Source organism: Pleuronectes platessa, chromosome 16 (assembly GCF_947347685.1).
Source record: "Pleuronectes platessa chromosome 16, fPlePla1.1, whole genome shotgun sequence".
Lineage (NCBI taxonomy): Eukaryota > Metazoa > Chordata > Actinopteri > Pleuronectiformes > Pleuronectidae > Pleuronectes > Pleuronectes platessa.
In genome coordinates this window covers 5,139,452-5,160,027 of record NC_070641.1, presented here as the reverse complement: position 1 = coordinate 5,160,027, position 20,576 = coordinate 5,139,452, and the positions used below count along the sequence as shown (strand labels likewise).

The following is a 20,576-nucleotide window of genomic DNA, read 5'->3' as shown; positions in this document are numbered from 1 at the left end:
AGAGAGAGAGAGAGAAAGTCATGTGCGTCTCTTTGAGATTTATTTCGTTTCCACAGATGCACAGAGGAAAACTCTCGAGTGTTTGCGGGCAGGACAGAAGGAAAGATGTCCAGTCCGTCCAACATGTCCCCACAACCGGCCTGTATACGCTCACGCTGCATATCACTGTTTTAGCATTTCAGCCCGCGTGGTTTAAATGTAACAAAACAGAAGCAGCAGTATCTATTTCCCTAATATTTTCCTTCCTGGGGTTTTGCAGGCCCCATAGACCAGAGTGTGGATTAATAACACATTTGTGACATATGTATGTGTTTAAGCTTTGGGCCATCATGGGGGAGGCCTTGAAATCAGATACGGCTGTTTCATTCATCGCCTTTATAATTGTGACATTTCGCTGGTTTGATTTTGTTTTCGTGCTAGGCAACCGTGTGAATAATGTTCGGGCCGTGGTTCTGACTGCGGGCCTCTCCGCTGTGCTCCGCCAGTGGATGTGTAAACAAGCTTCGCACAGCGGCAGAAACACTTCCTCATGTTGGATGTGCACAGGTCAAATCAAAGCGGAATTTTCTTCCCGCTCTCTCTCTCTCTCCCTTCAAACCTCCTTCCTCATCTTCCTCTCCTCTGATCGCTCGCTGTTTGACGCCATGTAATAACCAACACCTGGCCCCCTGGCGCAGGCGGGACGCACGGGCAGGTCAGGCTGAACTCCCCTGAACCCCTGTTTCAGCCCCCAGACCCTACTCCAATCGGACAGGAACACGAACCAGAACCAACTTGCCCCCCACCCACACCCTGCACCCCCCTCGCCTCCCGTCTCCAGCTCCCTGCAGGACCTGGTGAGCTGTCTAGCTGTCAGTCAGCAGCCCGGTTCAGAAACAGTTCACGGTGTCAGTTCGCCTGTCCTGGGGCGAAAGAGCGAACCAAGAGGTCCGAGCGGGGAGAGAGCGCAAGGGAGAGGTGGGGAAGAGGAGGTGGGTAAAACAGATATTCCATAATCTATAATCAATCAAATCATGAAGGGACGAATCTAAAACCTCTCGGTCTGTAACGGGCACAGGTCAATGAGGACTCACGGCCACTAGTAAGGACAGTAAGAACACCAGCGTGGACGCATGAGACGCTGAGCAAGATGCCAACCGGCGGGAGGAAGGAGTAGAAGAAGCGACTGGATGGTATAGGAGGGGTGAGGAGAGGAAGATGCAGAAGAGGAGGAATGAAATAGGCAGCGGAGGAGAGCTCAGGGAATGCGGCGCCATGTGCTCAGTCCAGAAAAGCTCTTGCTGTGGATGAAACCACGTCCAGCTCACCGGGCCTACACCGGAGCACGCGCTGCACCCCGGTTCTGGCTCTCGCGCCACCGTCTAGCATTAGATCAGGCTCCAGGGAGAGAAAAGCGCGAGCCCCGACCGCGGTGCTGGCCAGGCACGCACCGGCCCCGCTGTACGGGGGATTTTGCAGAACAAGCAGAGGGGTGGGTGGGTTGCTGTGTTGTGTGGGGGGGCGGGTGAGCGCGCGCACACAGTGTGTTTTTTAGGGCAAAGTAGCACCGCGAGCCCCAGACCGAGCAGTCCCCGTCTGCTTTGGCTCTGCGGGTGTAGGCTTTAATTGTCGGAGATTTGCGCTGCGTTATGTTGCAGAGGCGTCTCAGTGAGCGCGGCTGTAGCACTGCAGCGAGTTCGCGGGGTGGACCGGCACGAATTCTGTTTTATTGCCATTTTGAACTGGGTAGAAAAGACTCGACCTGTCAGGCCGACTGCGCGTAATTACGCAGCCGGAATCATTGAAGAATACGTCCAAGGTTTTCCAATAAGGGTTTCTGTGGTCCTCCATACTCCAGCCGGGTTTGTCCGTCCGTGTCCAAAACCCTCTGCTTCCAGGAGGGGATAAACCAAAAGTGCACCAGCAGAGATCCAGGAGGAGAGACGCCGAGGGACAGCAGGTACGGTCAGTCAGCCCGGGATGTTTCTCGTTCAGTGTCCCGGTGTGTGTTCCCGGGGCGTCCCCATCCCACGCGCTCCACCGCTCGACATGTCATTAATTATCTGTTGTGTGACCGTGGTCGCTCTCGAGCTCGCCGGGGCATCCGCGGGGTGTGCCCGCGTTCAAGCTCCACTGCTATCCCAAAACTTGTTTTTCTTTCTATGTGTGTGAATGCAGCTGACGACAGATGCCTCAAAATAGGTAACAGACAAGAGGGCGCTTCGCCATGCTCTCCCTCCCCCCCCCCCCCCCCCCCTCGCTCTCTCTTCACTGCGGTGTGGACAGCAGAGAGGTGTACGCCTGGACTCTGTGAGAGAGAATGAGTCGTAGAGAATGGCGACCTGACGGCTAGGTGTAAAGAGAGAAGATGCATGTTAGCCACGCCGTGATTTATGATAGTGTGAAAAGATTGCTTACTCAAGAAGCCGCCACCCCCTCTGTCATTCTTTCTTTCCCTCTCTTCTCTTCCACATATTGTCATGCGCTCTTATGCCTCCAGCCCAGCCCCCAAACACACAGCAAATGGTCCAACATAAACAGACTGTTCATCTAAACCACATCTAAGAAAAAGCAAGCCAGTTGGTTAGGAACCAAGGTGTAATTACGACTCTTAATCTTTCTAAATTATGAACAATTTGAGGTTTATTCCACATTAATTGTTATCATTAAAATATCATTGTTACAGCAGCCACATGTAGAGTTGGATCCACCAGCTTGTGTAAAATATGAATATAGTCAAATCAATGCATTTGCTGGATGGAGGAGTAACATTGTAATATATATGTATTAAATATATTTTCATCAAGCAGGTAACAGGGCCAAAATCTTCTGATCCTCTGTTTTTCAGTATCTAAAAATCATTTAAACCTAACTCGTTTAGTCTTGTTGTTGTCTGTGTACTGAAGTGCAGGCCGGTGGTCACATGGCTAAATTCTTTCAACAGATTCCAGCAAAGTTTATCCTCAGACCTGAACAGCAACATGCCTTATTGTATCAGCAGAGAACACAGCATGTCTTCTTGTTTTGAATTGTGCTGTGAGTAAAGCTCACTTGACCTTGGTGGTTTTCGCTTGCTTCCAGGTACAGAGACTTAAAAGTCATGAAAAACCCACAGCGGCTGCGACACAGCCACGCTATAATAGATTTTTTCATACATCACTGACAAACTCTGGGCAAAACAGCCATCAGAGTAAAATATTGGGGGCAGGCGTTCCCAACACTGTCACAGTGTATAAAGGCTGACAGCTCTGGCCCAGATCCATACAGCCGCTCCATCCTGCTCTAACAGGCTTAATAGCAGGCCTATCTGCTGCCGGGCCAAGTGGCCTGATTATATTACAATCACTGGCTTCTTATTCTTATCCCTGTGTCATAAGAGGAGCATGTTGTTAGGAAATGGACACCAGCCTGTTGTGCTGCTGCAGGTTGTTCAACACTCAGTGCAAAGGGGCCTCACAGCAATTTAATAACGTCTTAGGAAAATCCATTTTTAAGTCACTGCCAAACCACAGACGACTACAAACACATATCACCGAGTGCTACTGTCCCCGCGCCAATGCTGGAAATGTAACTTTTGTGAGCAACATGCAGCCACAGGGGCTGACTGTCCTGAAAAGCAACATCCATCTTTGGTCACACAGCTGGAGACCCAATGACAAACCAGCTGAAAAAGACATTCAGTCATTGGACAAAGTGAGAGGCAGAGCTGCAACTAAACCAAAGTAGCATGGCTCTGTTCTTAATATAACCTGAGTTAAACATTGATGCTTAGAGCCTGGACACATCCTCCCTGATCCTTCGGTTGCTTTTCTCTTTGTTTTGAGGGCCTCTCGCCGAGGAGCCAGCAGCCCTGGTATGCTCCTGTGCATTGAACTAAAGGGCCAGCTGTGTTTTTACACATGGTGACTTCTGTTGTGACTAAAAACACCACAGAAAAAATGCTCATCAATGTAGACGCCTTTAACAGACCTACATATATATATCCAATGTATCCTTTGATCACAATTAAAGATCTAAAATCTTTTCAAAATAATTTTTTTGGACATCACTCACATTTCATAGTGACACCTTAGTATTTGGATTTTTTACACACCTACTCTGTCTTTGGCTTTGAATGCAACCTTTAAAAAACCATATTGTCTTCAATATCGTGTTAATATTATAATGGTCTCTCTACACTTCTTAGAAAGCAAACACACACACTCTCTCACACACACACACAGACACACACACACACACACGCACACACACAGAAACAGTAACATCCATCCCTCTTCACCCCAAGCCCTGACAGACTTGGTGAGCTTGGCACTTTTCATGGCCCAGGAGCAAAAAGGGCCATTTGACCCCCACACCCCACCTTCCTCTAACCCCCCAAACACCCCCCAACCCTCCTTCTCTCTCTCTCTCTCTCTCTCTCTCTCTTGGCAGCGGGGCTTCCTTTGAGCTCCAGGTTAAAGATTAGTATCTCTGATAAAGATTAACTCTCTGTCAAAGGAAGGTGCTGATGGCATGAGTTTCTGGTTCAGGACTGTTGGTGACACGGGGTCGACCACTTCAGGGGGAAAGAGAGCAGGGCTCAAATGATGGCTTGCTGGGTAATGTTGTATAATAAAACATGGCTGCACGGCTGGGCGATATGGCCCAAATATTATCAAGATAAAAATGTCCATATCAGTCAGTATTGACATTATTTCTTTGAAGTTTGAAGACTAATTTTGATGAAGAGAGAGTGAGTGCAGGCTGTGGTTTTAAACTCTTATATGAGCAGAGAATGACAAAACACTTGATAAACAGAAATACATTTTACAAACTGAGGTGAGGTCGATCAATTGTGTCTTGTTCCTCCTCACTGTGTTTCCACAAAGGACACGCATTTGAACAACCCTACATAGCTGGTTATGCTTTGGCAACTGGTGTCAAGTTAAACTATTCAAACAAGGTTCATATGTTTAATTTAATATAAATGTAACAATACACAGATTTTCATTACCATAATGTTAGATTTCTGCAAAGAGTTGTTGTGCTATTTCTTTCAAAGAACAAACAAACAAATTCAGCTGTAAAGCCACCACTTGTTTCTCTCTTGCTAATGATCCACTGAAGACTCTGATTGTTATACGTCCTGTGCATGCTCCCAAGAAACTCTCGTGAGACTGTGAATCGGGAACCAACTGATTTTATTCAGCAGAAGCTTGTGGCTTAAACAGGGTTCAAAAAAGGCAGTAGTATAATGCCTCAGTTATGTCTCTACAGCCAGGAGCATCAACAGACCTTTTGTGAGGAAGATCTGTTCAGATTTGATGAGCCTGAGCCAAAACAATGGGAGTCGAATCATAAGAGCAGACCTATGGTATTTCTAACGTTTCAGCTCACATCCTGCTATTGTACAGCAGATTCAGAGCTGTGTAATGGCAGTGTTTAGACTGGAGGTTTTTATCATTTAGGCTGGTTGTGAAATGAATAGTCATTATTTTCTGCCCTAGATTTGACCACGCACATAGGCAACAGACCAAAGCTCTATTTAAACAGAAATAGGGACATGTAAGGTGTCTTCTTCCTCTCCGGAGGGGGGGCTTTATGTGAATAACAGTGATGAAACGTGTGTGTCGTCGTCCCAAAGTGGAGGAGATGAAATGTGTTGCAGAGCTCGGTTTGTTTGTCGTCGCTCGCCCATTTGGTGTGGCTGCATCCGTGGTGTTTGCAGTGATGCTGCATGGCCGTTCGACCTCATTAAACTTGAAGGAATGCTTCCAACGGACTTGATGAAAAGGTCTTTACAGGGAAACTTGAGGATATTGAATGGTCTTTTTGGGGGGTGGGCAGGTATAATGTGATGGCAGTCGGTGTTCTGGTGGCCTTATGGCATCAAGTGACACTGCTGGCGAAGGAGAGATAGAAATTGTATTTTGTTTTTGGAGGAAACAAAAAGGCAATCTATTATTGGAAGCGTGCTATGGGAACAAATTATCTGTAAATCAATTGTTAACCTTTGAATGTTAAAGTTAGTTTTAATTCACACTGGATTGTACAATGTACAAACTTATCCTCCTACATTGTCCATAAGTATAAAAATGTCCTTGATTTTAATGTGACTTACTTTGCACTTGAAATGAGACTAAACACCGAAAAGTTCAGCTTCTGGAAAAGAGAAGCTTGATGAATCCAAACCAAATAAATGAAATTCTAAACATGGAGATTATTTAAAAAGAATGTACATGGCTGGAAGCCCAGTGACGCTGCAGCACATGACGTCACATTCAGAAATCTGATTCACGGGGGGGGGGGCTCTGATCAACAGAGAGGTTGTTTCAGTGCAAAGGATTTTCATATTCTCATTTGTGTCAAAGGTTTTTATTTTTTACTACTGTATATTTTAGCTCCAGAGGTTCAATTTATACTGTAAAAGGCTTCTGCTGATCAGAAGATTCAAGGTTCGATCGAGAGCAAATTAGGGAGTTTTGCTACTTTATGGCACCAAGTCTGATAGTTTGGTTGAATATATGCAACAACAGTCAGATACATTCACTTGCTCTTATATCTTGTAACTAAAGACACGTATCATTATGCCAACATGCTCGTGTGTGTAGTTTGTCAGCTCACATAACTGTGATTATTTTAGGTTCTATAACAGTGTCCATTAGGATCTTTGGGCTTTTGTCTCTTCTGTTTTCGGCTTGAAATGATTCCTATTTATTTATAACTGACGTTAAAGTTAGATTAAAAAATACTTTCTGTAAATGTAAGTCCCCGAGCCGATTTATGGATTAACACATAAAACAAATGGGATTGTAGGGCACTTTGCCAATGGCTTCATCATTAAAGAACTGAGCTATCACTCCTCCAGGTCAAAGGTCACCTTCGGAGCGCTGTGCAGCAATATGTCACTGTGTGAGTGCTTCAGTGAGGGCTTCCAGTTCCTGTGGTAGTACCACAGGCTACTTGCTTTTTTTTACCAACTCTGTGAAGCAGCAGCACTGACACGTAGGGTGGTTTTTGAGGTCGTATTTTGTTTTTCGTTTGGTCAAAGTAGGACAAAGAAAATGACAGAATAAAGCTTCACAGCTGTTTATTTACATTCACTACACCATATTTTACATACCTGGTATGTGTGTGTGTGTGTGTGTGTGTGTGTGTCAGTGTGAGTGTGAGTCGGTGGCCGGCACCACCAGACCAGGCAGAGATAAGAGCAGAGAGTGGTGATAAAGTTTGTTCAGAATATCTGAGACTTTAAAGATGAAGCTGCAGCTGCAGTTAGGAACAACTTCCACCCCTGAAAAAGAAAAGAAAAGAAATACTTGTTTTCATGGACCTCAACATACGGACATATGTGTCTAGTATCTCCACCAGTGTTTGAAAACAGGATTCATCCGGCAGTTTGTATGAGTATGACAAACTGCCGGAGTATGAAGTCAAATTCAAACATGACATGTGCCAGGATTATTTGAATCAATGTACTCTGTAACGTCCAGCTCTTGGTCCACATCCATCTCCCAGTCACCCAATACTCTATCATTTTGCACTAACACACACTGTGTTGCTTCGTTGAACTCCTGCAGTATGTTTCTGCTGCTTCTGCCTTTTTTTCCCAAGCTTTCACTTCATCAAGCGTGAGAAAAAAATACCTCTACCTTGTTTTTCTTTGGATACGTGACTTCACCCCCTCCTCTCAGCCTGCTCTTGCTCTCAGACATTTGGCTCATCAGCTGTTCTGGGGCTCTGGAGGCGGCCTCCTCCCTTTGTCTCGGCCTATGGGCTAGCTGGCTAAGCTAGTCGGCCCCCGTCATCACTTTGTGGCCAACTTTAGACTAGTCCACTCCTGCTCCGAGGCTCCAAAATTTGCGCACTAACCCGCGGGGCTGAGGATGGGAGGGGGGGACGCAGGGAGTACTGCCCGGCCGGTGTTGTGATGGCGATGGACGGCAGCCAGAGCTGTGAGTGAGTGAGTGCACGGAGGGAAACAATAAATAACTTTATAGCAGAGGAGCAGGCGAAGCTGTGGTGGTACAGGCTGGTACGGGGAGGTCGGGGGATCCTTGCTTGTGATTTATGTGTTTGGGGGAAGCTGTCAGGAGCAGAAAAACAGAGGCAGCCGGAGATTTTATTCCAGCACTTTAATAATCACAGCCACGATGCAGCAACGCGGACAGCCCTTTTCATCCCGCGGTCGTGGACGCTATTATACAATTATGCAACTTTCATTTTGGAAAAAAGGAAATGTTTATCGCCGCACGCAGCAGCGGATGGATGTTTATTTACCGCTGGATGTGTGTGTGAGCCACAAGTGGATATACCCGGGCCCTGTAACACTCAGGATCCGCGATGTGTTCTGTTCTGTCTGAATGATGCTCAGGTTATCTCTGGGTTGTGTGGAGAGCTACTGGGAAACAGCTGCTAGCATCAGTTTGATATATTTATCCTTTTATTTCTCCTATGATGTTTAGCAACATTTCTTGTTTTCTACCGTGCAAAAATCCGTGTTAACGTTAATGTCCGTCACAGGGTTTGGAATTAGAATGGCTTAATGATAAATCCTAATTAAAAGCAATCGGAGGCCGGATTTAGACACAGCTTCGATACTGACTTTAGCTCTCTCGTTAGAATGAAAGCTTGGTGTATAGTCATATTTAGCCATTATTTATATAATTTAGCAGGTTGCTGCAGTTTAGTATGAGATAATGATTGTCTATGGCAGCAGTGTATTTGTTTATTTTCGGTCTTTTTTAGGATCATACCCCCTAACACAGACATATGTCAGTACTATTTATTATTTGATAATATTTTTGTGCCTCCTGCATGACTTAATTACCACAAAAATTTTACTCGGGTTTTATTTTTCAATCTCTCCATCCCGACTTCAATCTGCATTACCGGTGCGGAGCAGCGCCATTTTTCCACGTTAAACGTCCCAGACTTTCCCACCATTTCTTTTTAACGCATGCAGAGAGAAAACATGGTAGACCTATTAGGGTGTGTAATATGATAACCAGAATCAATAGTATCTGAGATCACTTCCAGCCATCCTTCAGCCTTCCTTCTCCCCGCTCTTATTACTTTTATTCCGGGATTTCAGCGGGAATCATTTAAGGTCAGAAATACCTGACAGCGGTTTTCTCCTGTCGCAGCCGCTCGATAGACTACAAGAGGTCTGTGCTCTGTATCGGATTTTTTTTTTAACCCAGACCTTTTGATTGCATCTCTCTATTTTCTCTCCCCCTCCCCTGTACTGCAGTTCTTAGGAGCTTTCTGGAAGCCGTTCTTTTCCATCCAAACATTGGGAAGTAGGAGAAAGTCTTCCGGTGAGTTGGACTGTTTTTCCTCTCTTCCTCATGATTCTTGAGTCTGTGCCTAGTGTCCTCCACCGGCACGTCACTACACCCAAACAGTGCACAGCTGAATTCATGTGCCTCTCTGCTGGACTAATAACATAGGACCATTAGAGCTTCACACCAATGAGCTGGTATTTATTTATCTATCTATTTATCTCATTATTTATTCATGGTAAAAGTTTTTAAAGTGTTTTTTATTCGTCCCCTTGGTAATGGTTTCAATCTGTAGCTAAACTAATCCACCCCATCACCACTGAATTAATTAATGAGAATGAAAATAATTAGTTAAGTACACAAAAATAAATAAATGAATAAATAATAGTTATTATTAGTTATTATTATAGCTCTTATTATTATTGTTATGACTATTATTATGACTATTATTTAGGTAAGACCATAAAAAGGAATTTCATAGTTTGTCATGTCAATGCAGACCGAAGTGCGGACTCAATGAAATATCGAAGAGATTTTTAAATGACACAATATTGTCCGAAAATCCATTTTTTGAACTAATATTTTATTTTAAAATAAGTTGTCTTTTCTTTAAACATGGAATTTAAGTTTAGCATCTGAATACATGCGAAATATTCCTTCCTTGTGTGTGTGTGTGTGTGTGTGTGTGTGTGTGTAGTACATAGTGTAATGCAATGACACGTGCTAATGTAATATAATCCAGAGGTGTGAGGGCCGCGGGTTAGAGTCGCAGCAGGAAACATGCGGGTCAGTTCATCACTTGATAGGACAGTTATTAAAACAGCGCTGTGTATCTGCAGTAATGACACTAATGCTGTAACGCTACAAGTCATAACAGCAACGACACTTCAGCATTTAAACATGTGTAGTATTTTCTATCAGACCACATTTATACTATACATCTATACTACTAAGAACAGGCTACTTCATTCATGTGTGATATTTTATAATTGGCATCATGCAGCAGTCTGGTGTTTCCACTCCACAACAGTGACGCTGTGTGGAAAATATCATTTCATATCTCGTAGTCGGAGGAAATTCCTTAGTGTCATCCTCAGTGTCCTACATGTCTAAAGTCCTCGAGGGGAAAACGAAGACAAACAGAAAGAGGATTTCCACGGCTCTGCAGGGCACAGAGTTTCAGTTGTGAAACCCAATATCCGTGACTCAATCCGAAACACGGAGGCGCCGGTGCGCGTCTGCCATCCAAGGAAAATAAAGAATAAGTCCAGCCTTCACAAGCACCGGCGTGCTCTCACAAGTCAACACATACATGTAATCCCCACCGCCGCGTCCTCCTGCAGCTGCCCTCTTCACACACCCAGGCTCAATGGGAAAAAAGAGAGAAAGAAAGACGTGGACAAAAAAAGAGCTGATTAGAGGTTTGGTTAATGAGTGCAGAGGATTTTCAGCCGCAGTTAGCAGATCCCTCTGTCCGCACACAAAGAAGCCGGGAGGGAAAGTTGCAGCCGGACACATTTCAGGCTCCCACCTCCCCACCTACACCGAGCTCATCCTCTCATTGCAGCAGCCCACTGCGAATGCTATCTGTTTTAAAGTTGGGCTGTGTATACACACACATACACACACACACACACACACACACACGCACACACCGCTGGGTGCGAGAGAACTCATAAATCTTACGTAGCCATAAACGACAGGGGTAGTGTCCTGAATAATACAAAATACAGTGAAGTGGGAGAGAGAGCTACAGAGGCTGTGTGTGTGTGCGTGTGTCTTTGTGTGTGTGTGTGTTTGTGTGTATGATTGCCTTCATATTTTTATTTCCATTTCGATCTCACCTCTGTGTCTCTTTTTCCTCTGGGGATCTTGTCATTCTTGTTTTGTTTTTATTTTTAGCCTACTTCACCTTTTTCTTTGCATGTTGTTGCACTTCCTTGCGTCTTCCTCCCCTGTGTGTTTAAGTCAAATCACATGAAGAAGCTGGGCTCTTGTAATGTTTTCTTTCGGTAGACAGACCTGGAAGGGAGGGGGACTCATAGAGCTTCTCATATGACAGATGGGCCTTTTAGTCCTGTCTTGATTTGTTACTGATCTCTGTGCATTTTAGGCCACTCTACTCCTTTTTTTTTTTTTTATGTAGTTTCCCTGTGCATAAGCAGCAGCAGGGGGAGAGGAGGCGATTGCCTGTTAACATTGTAGGCCTACTTGTCCAGTTTCTGCAGGGGAACATGGAAGGAGCTCCAGGAGTGGCTTTGAGAACAAAAAGAAAAGAAAAGTAAAATTTCCTGTAAATTCATGAAGGAAAAGGAAAGGAAAGCATGTTATGTTTCTGAAACGTTAGCAAATTATTCCCTAATGCTGCCACACACGCCAGTTAATGATGAGCACATTTTAGTCTTAAGACCCCCAACCCCCCCAAAAAACATAGTCTACTATATGACTTTTGGTTCATATGATGCCATATTTAATCTATGAATATGACTCTGACTAGCATTTCAAGTGACTAAGATGGTGTCAAGAGTCCAAATCGAATTAAAATAGTCATTAACAACAAATTAAAATATACAACTTAGCATTGGCTATGGTGAACGAATTATGAAGTTATGAAAGTTATTTTATTTGACTCATACCAGGTCTATTCATCTGTCCATTACATTTTCAAAGTTATGATCCATAATGCTAATACAGCTTCTAAAGTGGTTTTACCATTGATTCATTTGACTGGATTATCATTAGTTGGTGATCTCGTTAGTTGGAGACTCGTTGTTTCCTTTTCATGCATATTTACTTATTAAGGTAGAGAACCAATCATTTTAATTAAACATTGCTAAACTAAGTAGCCTATTTACATAAACTATGACCTCCCAACCGAAGCAATCAAAAGCAGCTCGGCTTATTCCAAATTGTAAACTGTAAATATGGCCTCACTACCACTGGCATCTTTTTCCACCTTAAATAGAACCATGGCCTCCACATCCCACTTGTATAAGGGCCTAATGTAAGACCTAAATTAGTAGAGAAAGAAAAGGGAAAAGAGGCCAAACAAACGAGACGTTTTTTCCATAAAAACATATTCATAAGACAAAATAAAATGTAAGATAATTTAAACCCCACTCTCTCAAAATGTTTTTGTATTGTATAGAAGTTATGTCAAAGTTCCCCTGGTGAAACTAGTCAGCTGTAGGCTTGTTAGGCTGGCACAAGATGAAATATTAAATACTAAATATTAAGATATGAGTTGATGCGAGCACATAAACTCTGTTAGCTTGTTTGTTCATAACTGAGGCAGTGACATTAACATAAGTGACGCTGAGCAAATCTTAAGGGGGAACCATCTCCCCCGTGACACAACATGAGCGTGACAGATACCCGGGCTCATGACCAACACCACCACAATAATCTGCTACTACCATCACTTGTAGTATTAGTAGTAGTGGTAATAGTAGTAGTAATAGTAGTAGTACACTAGTAGTGGTATAGTAGTTCCTGCTGCTGGAGTAAGCCCACCATTGCAGGCTGTCAGAGACCGATGCCAGGCGATAACTCAGAGCCAGAGACCGAGGGGGAGAGGCGGCCGGAGAGAAGCGGGAGACCGGGGAGGACGGAGGGAGAGAGAGAGAGAAGGAGAAGGGGGGAGAAAGAAGGAAGAAAACACTGAACCTCCCCTCAAAGAAAATGCGATGGGGTGACCGTTAATGGCGGACTCACTCCTCAGAGGCCATGAGTGAATGGCTGTTGGAGATGGAGGCTTAAAACAGACAGAGATTTGAGCCCATTGTTGTGAGGCGGCCGCGGTGCAGGCAGGACTGCTGCTGCTGCTGCTGGTGGTGGTGGTGGTGGTGCTGGGGCGGAGGTGGAGGGGGTGGGGGTGGAGGTGGGGGGCTGCGAGCAGGCAGGCTCCCGGTGCGCCCCTTCAGCTGCTGTGTGCTACAGCTAGCCTGCCCGTAGCCTTCACCGAACCCGGCTGCTAATTCTGGCCGTGTACACCGACCGAGCCTCCGCCCCCTCCCCCGCGTTCAAGTCCGTCCACCTCACTCCTCCGCCGGGCGCTCATGCACCGCGGCGTCCGCTTCGCCGCCACCGCGCATGCAGCCCAATCCGCCGCCGCCTCCTCTGCCGCCGCCGCTGGCTCCGGGAGGTGTTGTTGTGGTGGTGGTCGCGAGCAGTCGCGCTAGTTTCGAGGCAGCACCGGAGGAGCGGCGGCTTTGCGGAGAGGAGGAGAAGGAGAAGAGAGGGCGAGAGGGGAACGGCGGAGAAAGCCATTGGAGTCGTTGCTTATTTATTTATTTGTTATCGATTACCTCGTGGATGTGCGTGGGGACTAATCTGTGATGCTGCCGTGCTGCGGGGTCCGCGCCGGACTGGACCGGGACCACCGGTGCTAAGGAAGGTAAGGAGGAGCATCACCAGCACCACCACCACCGGCGGCCGGACAGGCAGGCGGGCATGCGGGCAGGCGGGCAGGCCAGTTGCTGATGCCCGGGCTCGAACAACAAACCCACAGATACAGAGCGTGTTTGTGTCGCTGTGCAGTTTGTGGAGTGGCTCAGTGATTTATGGCCCAATAGACTTCAATCCCGGTTCAAGAAGAGTTCACAATGCTTGAAGCCGCCGCAGCTCCCCGCCGCAAGCAGCCCCCCTTCTGTCGGCCTTCCATCTCTGTCCTTTTCTTTTTTCCTCCTCTCATTTCTTCTCCTTTTCTGTGCCTGCCTCCTCCTCACTTAGAGCTATTTATTTACAAAGCACGGGACGACCATTTTTGATCTCATGCTGATCCACTTCTGTCCCTCCTCTCCCCGCGGGCCTCAATTTGTTTATTTTGCCCATATTTGACATTATGATTATTTTGAATTTTTTACTACAATATTTAGATATTGTAATTTTATCCCCACGCACATGCTCCACTGTTTGAGCCCAAACGGAGGACACGGACAAACAGCAACAATAACAGCGACCAGGCCAATCCTTCATTGTTTCTGGGCACAGCTCAATATAATTACAAGCCCCCACTACAGCTCCCCTCCCTGTGTGTGTTAATGGGATAAGGAATACGTGGATTGTCCAAGTTAATGCATTCACTGTGTGTATGTGTGTGTGTGTGTGTGTGTGTGTGTGTGTGTGTGTGTGTGTGTGTGTGTGTGTGTGTGTATGTGTCTCCCTGCCTGCAATGCTCTTCATGGCAGGCGCCATTTGTAATTTTATATCCCAGGATAAAGCACAGACACTGGACACCAAGGCCTCTCTCTCTCTCTCTCTCTCTCTCTCTCTCTCTCTCTCTCTCTCTCTCTCTCTCTCTCTCTCTCTCTCTCTCTAGCTCTCTCGCTCTCTCTCTCTCCCTCTCTCCGTTGTTTTTGTTTGGGTGGCTGCTCCTCTGTCAGTGTAAGTGGATTATTCAGGGAGGCGTCTAGTAAACTTGGTGATTGTATTAAGCTCTGGTCCTACAAGCTATAGTGGCAGAGACATTACGTGTCCTGTTTAATGGCGAAACAGCGATATGATTTAATAACATATTCCTCCTACACTCAGTGCCACGGCCTCTCTCTCCCCCTCTCTCCCTCTCTCTCCTTGGGACTATTCCTCAGAGTAAATAATTAGGATTCCAGCTTGTCTCCCAGAAAGATAAATGGCTGACATGTGTGACGTGCTGAGAGCTGGAGTCGGGCTGCTCTGTCTAATCTTTGAAAGGAAAAAGAAAAGGAATAATAGTAAAACATCTAGAAAGAGGATTATGAGTAATTGCGTTATTTTAACGCTATTTAGCCCGTTTTATAAGCATTTAAATGTGACACTTGGGTTATTTTGCGTAGCCCATGTGTTGTTGTTTTTGTAGAAAACCTATCACACATTGTGTTTGCATTTATTTATTTACTAATTCGCTCAGTGATGATTTTCATATTTGCTCTTTTTACCAGCTGCCATTGACGGATTTACGGACAAGGCCCAGTGTGCTGCTGGTATTTTTTATTTTCTAACCAAAACACATTCATGAATCTCAAATAACAGCGAGGATAAAAAAATGCTACACAACATAATTTGTTTCTATATAGTATGTTGTTTTTTTTTATTCTAGGCCGGACGTCTAAATGATGTCCCATATTCAGCCAGTTGTTTTTATTCAAGTCTCTCCACAGTGACGTGTGTGATCGCTGTGATTTAATGACGCTATAAAGCAGTAACAGTAACATGTGTGTGGCCGCACGAACCCAGCGGACCGTTAATTGGTAACAGTTCAGGCCTAAAACACTTAAAACTGTGCGGCTCCAGCACACAGGCGCTCCGGAGGCTCCGCGTCTCCCCCGCTCACCGTGTTATCTCGGCGGAGGAGAAATGAATGCCAGGTGCTCCCTCGCTTGACAAGTCGGCCACAGGCCCACCCCAGCGGTGAGCTCCAGATAGGGAGTCCACGGGGGCTCACACACTGATTCTTTTTTTTTTTTTACTACCTCCTTCTTTCCCTTAAGGGGCCATGATAGAGCACTCTGACCGCCCGACCCTAATGGATCACTGACTCGTGAAGCCTCTTCCGAGCTTTCTTTCCTTCTTTATCTTCCACCAGCATCTTTTGTCCAAGCCCGAGTGTTTTCGTTTGATTGTTTATCTTTTCGTGATTTTTTTTTCCAAGGCGCACAATTTTAATTAAACAGAATAGGAATGAGGACAAAAACATTACTTAGCCAAACACGTTAAATCTACTCAGACAAAATCCCTCTTTTAAAACAATAAATTACAGATTCTCACATGCCCCATCGCCCACGTGATGACATTCACCGTCAAAACGTTATTTATCGGTCAGCTTTAAACGTCTTGATAATGCGCAGTAATATTCATTAGTTTATTTGATTTGACTTGTTTATTAAAGTCCAGTGTGACATTCAGCAATGATCGCTGCCGCAGACAGACTCCTCTGGCTGGAGGATGACTGAGGTAACAGCCGAGCAGACTGAATACAGTAAATCATATGTGGGAGGCAGAGGTTGACAGAAATAGGCTACCTACATCAGTCACAAGGAAAACGTAACACAGGCCGCATTCACTGCCGCTTACTGCACAACAGCGCGTCAAGTCCAGATCGAACAACACCTGACACGATGGGGTAGTGCTTTATTGCAACAAAACAAATAATGAATCAACATGAAATCACTGCAGATAATACCTTTGAAAATAATTATCGAAGGAGCGGGGGTTGTATTTGATTTTATTTATAAAAAGAAAAGCAGAATATTGCTGTCACATTATTTAACTGATGAGATAATTAGTAAATTACATAATAGGAAATAAACAATGCTACAACTACTATCACTATCAACAGTACTACCACTACTCATAATTATTATCATTATATGTTATTATTATTATCATTATCATTATTTGATTATTAGCATTAACCATAGCACTAGCTCATAATAATAATAATAAGCATTATAATAACCATAATCACAATAGTATAGGAAAGTGTGGCACAAGGCACTTTTAAGTTTAGGATAGAAAATATAACAACCCATTAATGTTTTCAATCCTAATCTTGTGTCTTGTTAAAAAAAAGAGTTGTTTTGTTTATTTGTCCCTATACTAAAAAAACTGCTCCTTTTTTTACTAATTGCTTACTTAGCTGCTTTTACCATAAACAATGACAATAATGGTAAATGAAGGCAGCATTTCTATTTTTCTATAACTATTAATACAAGAGTGGGACCACAGTTTGCCCTCCTCGTGCCCCCACCACCAGAGCATCTGCAGGCTGTGCACCGGGCTCAGAGGGGAGGGGGAGGGTAAGGAGGGGGGTGAGGGTGAGGAAAGAAAAGCAGTGGTTTCTATTCATGTCATGGCGCCTTTCATTGAAGGAAGATGGATTTATCGCTCTCATTTCTTTATTCTGCCTCTCCTAACCTTTCAGGTCAGATTGCAGGGGACCGTTGGAGAGACACCGTCACGTGACCCCCGGTACCAAATGGTCTTCCGGCAGTGGTTTTCAACAAGGACCGGAGCACAAGCAGACGCCGCCACTTCTCTCAGAAATGCAGAAGACCACGTACTACGACAACTCCTCGACGCTCTTCGGTGGCTACTCGTCCTACCAGGTGCAGGGGGCGGCAGCGGCGGCAGCAGCAGCCGCCAACGGCTTTGGGGGCTATGATGCCCCGGTCCCAGTGTCCCACCACCAGCCGGCCTTCCAGTCGGCGACCCATCTGGATGTGGATTCGTACCAGCGCTCTGCCTGCTCTTTACAGTCGCTGGGCAGTAACAGTGGCCACCAGCAGCAGCAGCAGCTAGCCAAGACCAAGGAGCTGAATGGCAGCTGCATGAGGCCCAGCCTGCCACCTGAGCACCACCCTGGCTCCCAAGTGTCCCCTCCACTACCCCCCAACCCCAACAACGGTAATACAGGGGCTCAGCAGCCGGGGGGCAGCAATGGGGCCTCCTCAGCCTCCAAATCAGCCCCCAATAAGTCCTCTAATTCCTCCTCCTCAACATCCTCCTCCTCCTCTTCACTGCCCCCGAACCCCACCATGGCCAAGCATATCTTTCCCTGGATGAAGGAAAGCCGCCAGGGGACCAAGCAGAAAAGCGGTTCACCCAGCAACAACTCTGGCAACGGTGTGTTAGATTACACTTATCTCTGTCTTTCTGTCTGTCTTTGCTTTGATAGCCCCCCAACACACATATGCACATTCTATACCACAGCAACAACATGTCTTAGCACAACAATTTCTCCCTCTAAACGAGTCTGCTTTCTCTCTCTCTCATGGCTCCTTCTCTCAGCTCTTTCTGTCCTCCATCTATTTCTTTCCTCCTTCATTTTCCTTCCTCATTAGCGTCGTTGTACCTATTACCCAGCCTTCTCCTTCCCACTGCCACATCCCTCTTTCCTCACCTCTCTTATCAACATCCTCTTTCAAGGCTCAAATCCCAAGAGGATTGAAAAAAGGTTTCTCAGACTATTATGGCAAAATAGGTTTCCACAGGCTCTGGATTGGATGGGGAAATGAACACAGGCAAATAGTCTAGCTTGTTATTATGTGTCTGGCTGATGGGTTGTTTCCTCTGGTCTAATTTTACCCATTGCTTTTTTTAAATAACTAATGTTATTAATGGGGTGGATTCACTTAAGCATTTATACATCTCCCCAAGAAACCATGTTTACGTAGAAGCTGAAAAGCATGAGCCTAAAAGTTCACATTTGAGTCATTTCACTCGTTTGAGTTACTTGAGTTACTTAAGTTCTAGGGTGACTTTAAAATGCATTGTTATGTATTGCTAGTAGTAAAATAGGTCAAAGGGCAGATGCGTGGCAATCTGACAAAAACTTCTGAAAATGCAAAGCATTTCGTGAGTTAGATGAATCCAACTTGTCCACTGGAAATTACAGTCATATGCAACTAATTTGCAGCAGCAATTCCATTTGAAAGGAAATTAAATTGTGATTTCTTTATACCCTATTTGTCAATTCACAAAACAGTTTCATAGCAAACAAATCATTTTTAAATGATAAAAGGCAACATATTTTCCACCATAGTATCTTATCTCGAATGTCAGTATCAGTACCACCTGTATTGACATTTTGATATCATTGTATGGTTCTGTATAGACCCTCACAACTTGGTTAGAGTTAGGGAAAGATCATGGTGTTGTTTCACGCTGGCTTCAGACACAGCTCTAGATTTGACCAAAACCACCAGTTTCCCTTGACTTTGCCCTTTGATGCCTAAAGTGTGGATGTGAGTCTCTTGCCAGGTCTCTGCCTTGTTTTCACCTCCTGGTGAGTCTGCGGCCCTTAATAAATGACGCTCATTATTCATTCAAAAAGGGAAAAACCTAGCTTTCATATAAAAAAAAACATTGCTTCCAGTACTCCAGTCAGCGGTTACACTGTCACCACAATGTAAGTGAGAAAACAATTGACTAGTAGTACAAGATGTGGATGAATACAACTATTATGTCTTTGTTAAGTTCAGATTCAAGAGGTTGTTAGCCTAGCTTAGCACAAAGACTCAGAAGAAAGCGGGAGGAAACAGCTAACCAGCAGGCTATGTGAAGTAAAAAACACAAAAACTTACCAGCATGTTTAAGGTTTACGAAAAAGCAATGAATGACCTGATTGTTTCAACTTTACACATGCACAAATGTACTAACAACTATTTGTGGCTTGTGGTTACGAAAACTCCCTGGTCAACAGCAGCCGAGTGAAGTTATTTCCTCAAGCCTCGCTGTAACGGTGTCTGTACAGGCCTGTACCAAAGCCTGTATTCACAGACCATATCTGGCAAGATTAGAAATAGTTTCAAGTAAGGCTGGGCGATAAAACAATAAAGATAATATCACAAAATAACTGATACAACGCTGATAGAGCTCATTCCATCCATGTTTTGATGGACAACACGAACAGCCAATGATAATGAGAATAGCAGCGGCTGAAACCAATCATGTTGCTGGAATGTAGTAACAGCCATGTCAGGTTAGTTTCCTGCACACAGTGTAGGAGTAGCAGCCGGCAGCAGCACACCTGCTAATGTTTGGTCTACTGCAGCCGTGCACACCAGTATGTCAGGAGTGGGAGCGAGATAAAGGAGAAAAATAATGACAGAAAAAGTTAGCAAAAACTCAAGCGTCAGTCTTATCGAAGAAGTCACTCCAACAGACACAGCCCAAGGTTTAAAATACGAGGAGGTTGTTGAAAAGAAGGGTCGGAGTAATTTGGTTGTGAGGAAATATTGTGGCTATTAAAAGTCGGCCAAGATGCAGAGTGGTAGTAGTGGCAAATTGTGTCGAAAGCATGTTCCCAGTAATCTTATTTACCATCTGAAGCAGTCATTACAGAAAAATTGATTTGATTTATATCTTAATATATATATCAATATCTACTGGTATGAAAAACATATTGTGATAAGCTTTTTTTCTATATTGTCCAGCCCTGTTGTCTAAAGGCATAAAAAAGAAAAAAGTTTTGTGTTTAATGACTTAAACAAGACAATCACATGATGAGTTCAGAGAGGAAGAAAGTATTTGTGCTTTAAAGATTCTTCATCAACAAATCTTCAGTAAATGGTACTACACTCGATAGAGACACTCCCATGTCCTTCTGTCTATAAGCTGGTTGTGTCATCAGTGACAAGTGAGCAGTTGATTACAGTAGCACGACTGTCACTCATAGGACAGTCTGGCTAACCAGCTGCCACGAGCCTGCAGCCAATAGCCTGCACGCCCTCCTCCATTCATTTACATACAACTCTCTCCACCCTCTGGTTATAATATGCCTTCCATCGCTCTTCTTCCACCCCTCTGTGGCCTCCTCCTCTCCTTTTCACGCCTCCTCAGAAAGCCCCTGCAAGA

The 20,576-nt window shown here is 44.8% G+C and overlaps 1 protein-coding gene across 15 annotated transcripts in view; it reads left to right on the top strand.

The window, feature by feature from the left end:
* The window catches only part of hoxb3a (homeobox B3a), a 66,694-nt gene that overhangs the window by 36,759 nt on the left and 9,359 nt on the right, over positions 1 to 20,576 (top strand). For 9 of the 15 annotated variants that reach the window (XM_053444470.1, XM_053444476.1, XM_053444472.1 and 6 more), the window contains 2 exons: positions 9,212 to 9,278; positions 17,143 to 17,843. In XM_053444470.1, the coding sequence (XP_053300445.1) occupies positions 17,264 to 17,843 (580 nt within the window). In that variant the 5' untranslated portion in view covers positions 9,212 to 9,278; positions 17,143 to 17,263. Of the gene's footprint in view, positions 1 to 7,525; positions 7,922 to 7,948; positions 9,126 to 9,211; positions 9,279 to 13,441; positions 13,639 to 17,142; positions 17,844 to 20,576 lie in introns of those variants that run through there. The other 6 variants (XM_053444479.1, XM_053444480.1, XM_053444481.1 and 3 more) reach the window with 6 other exon arrangements.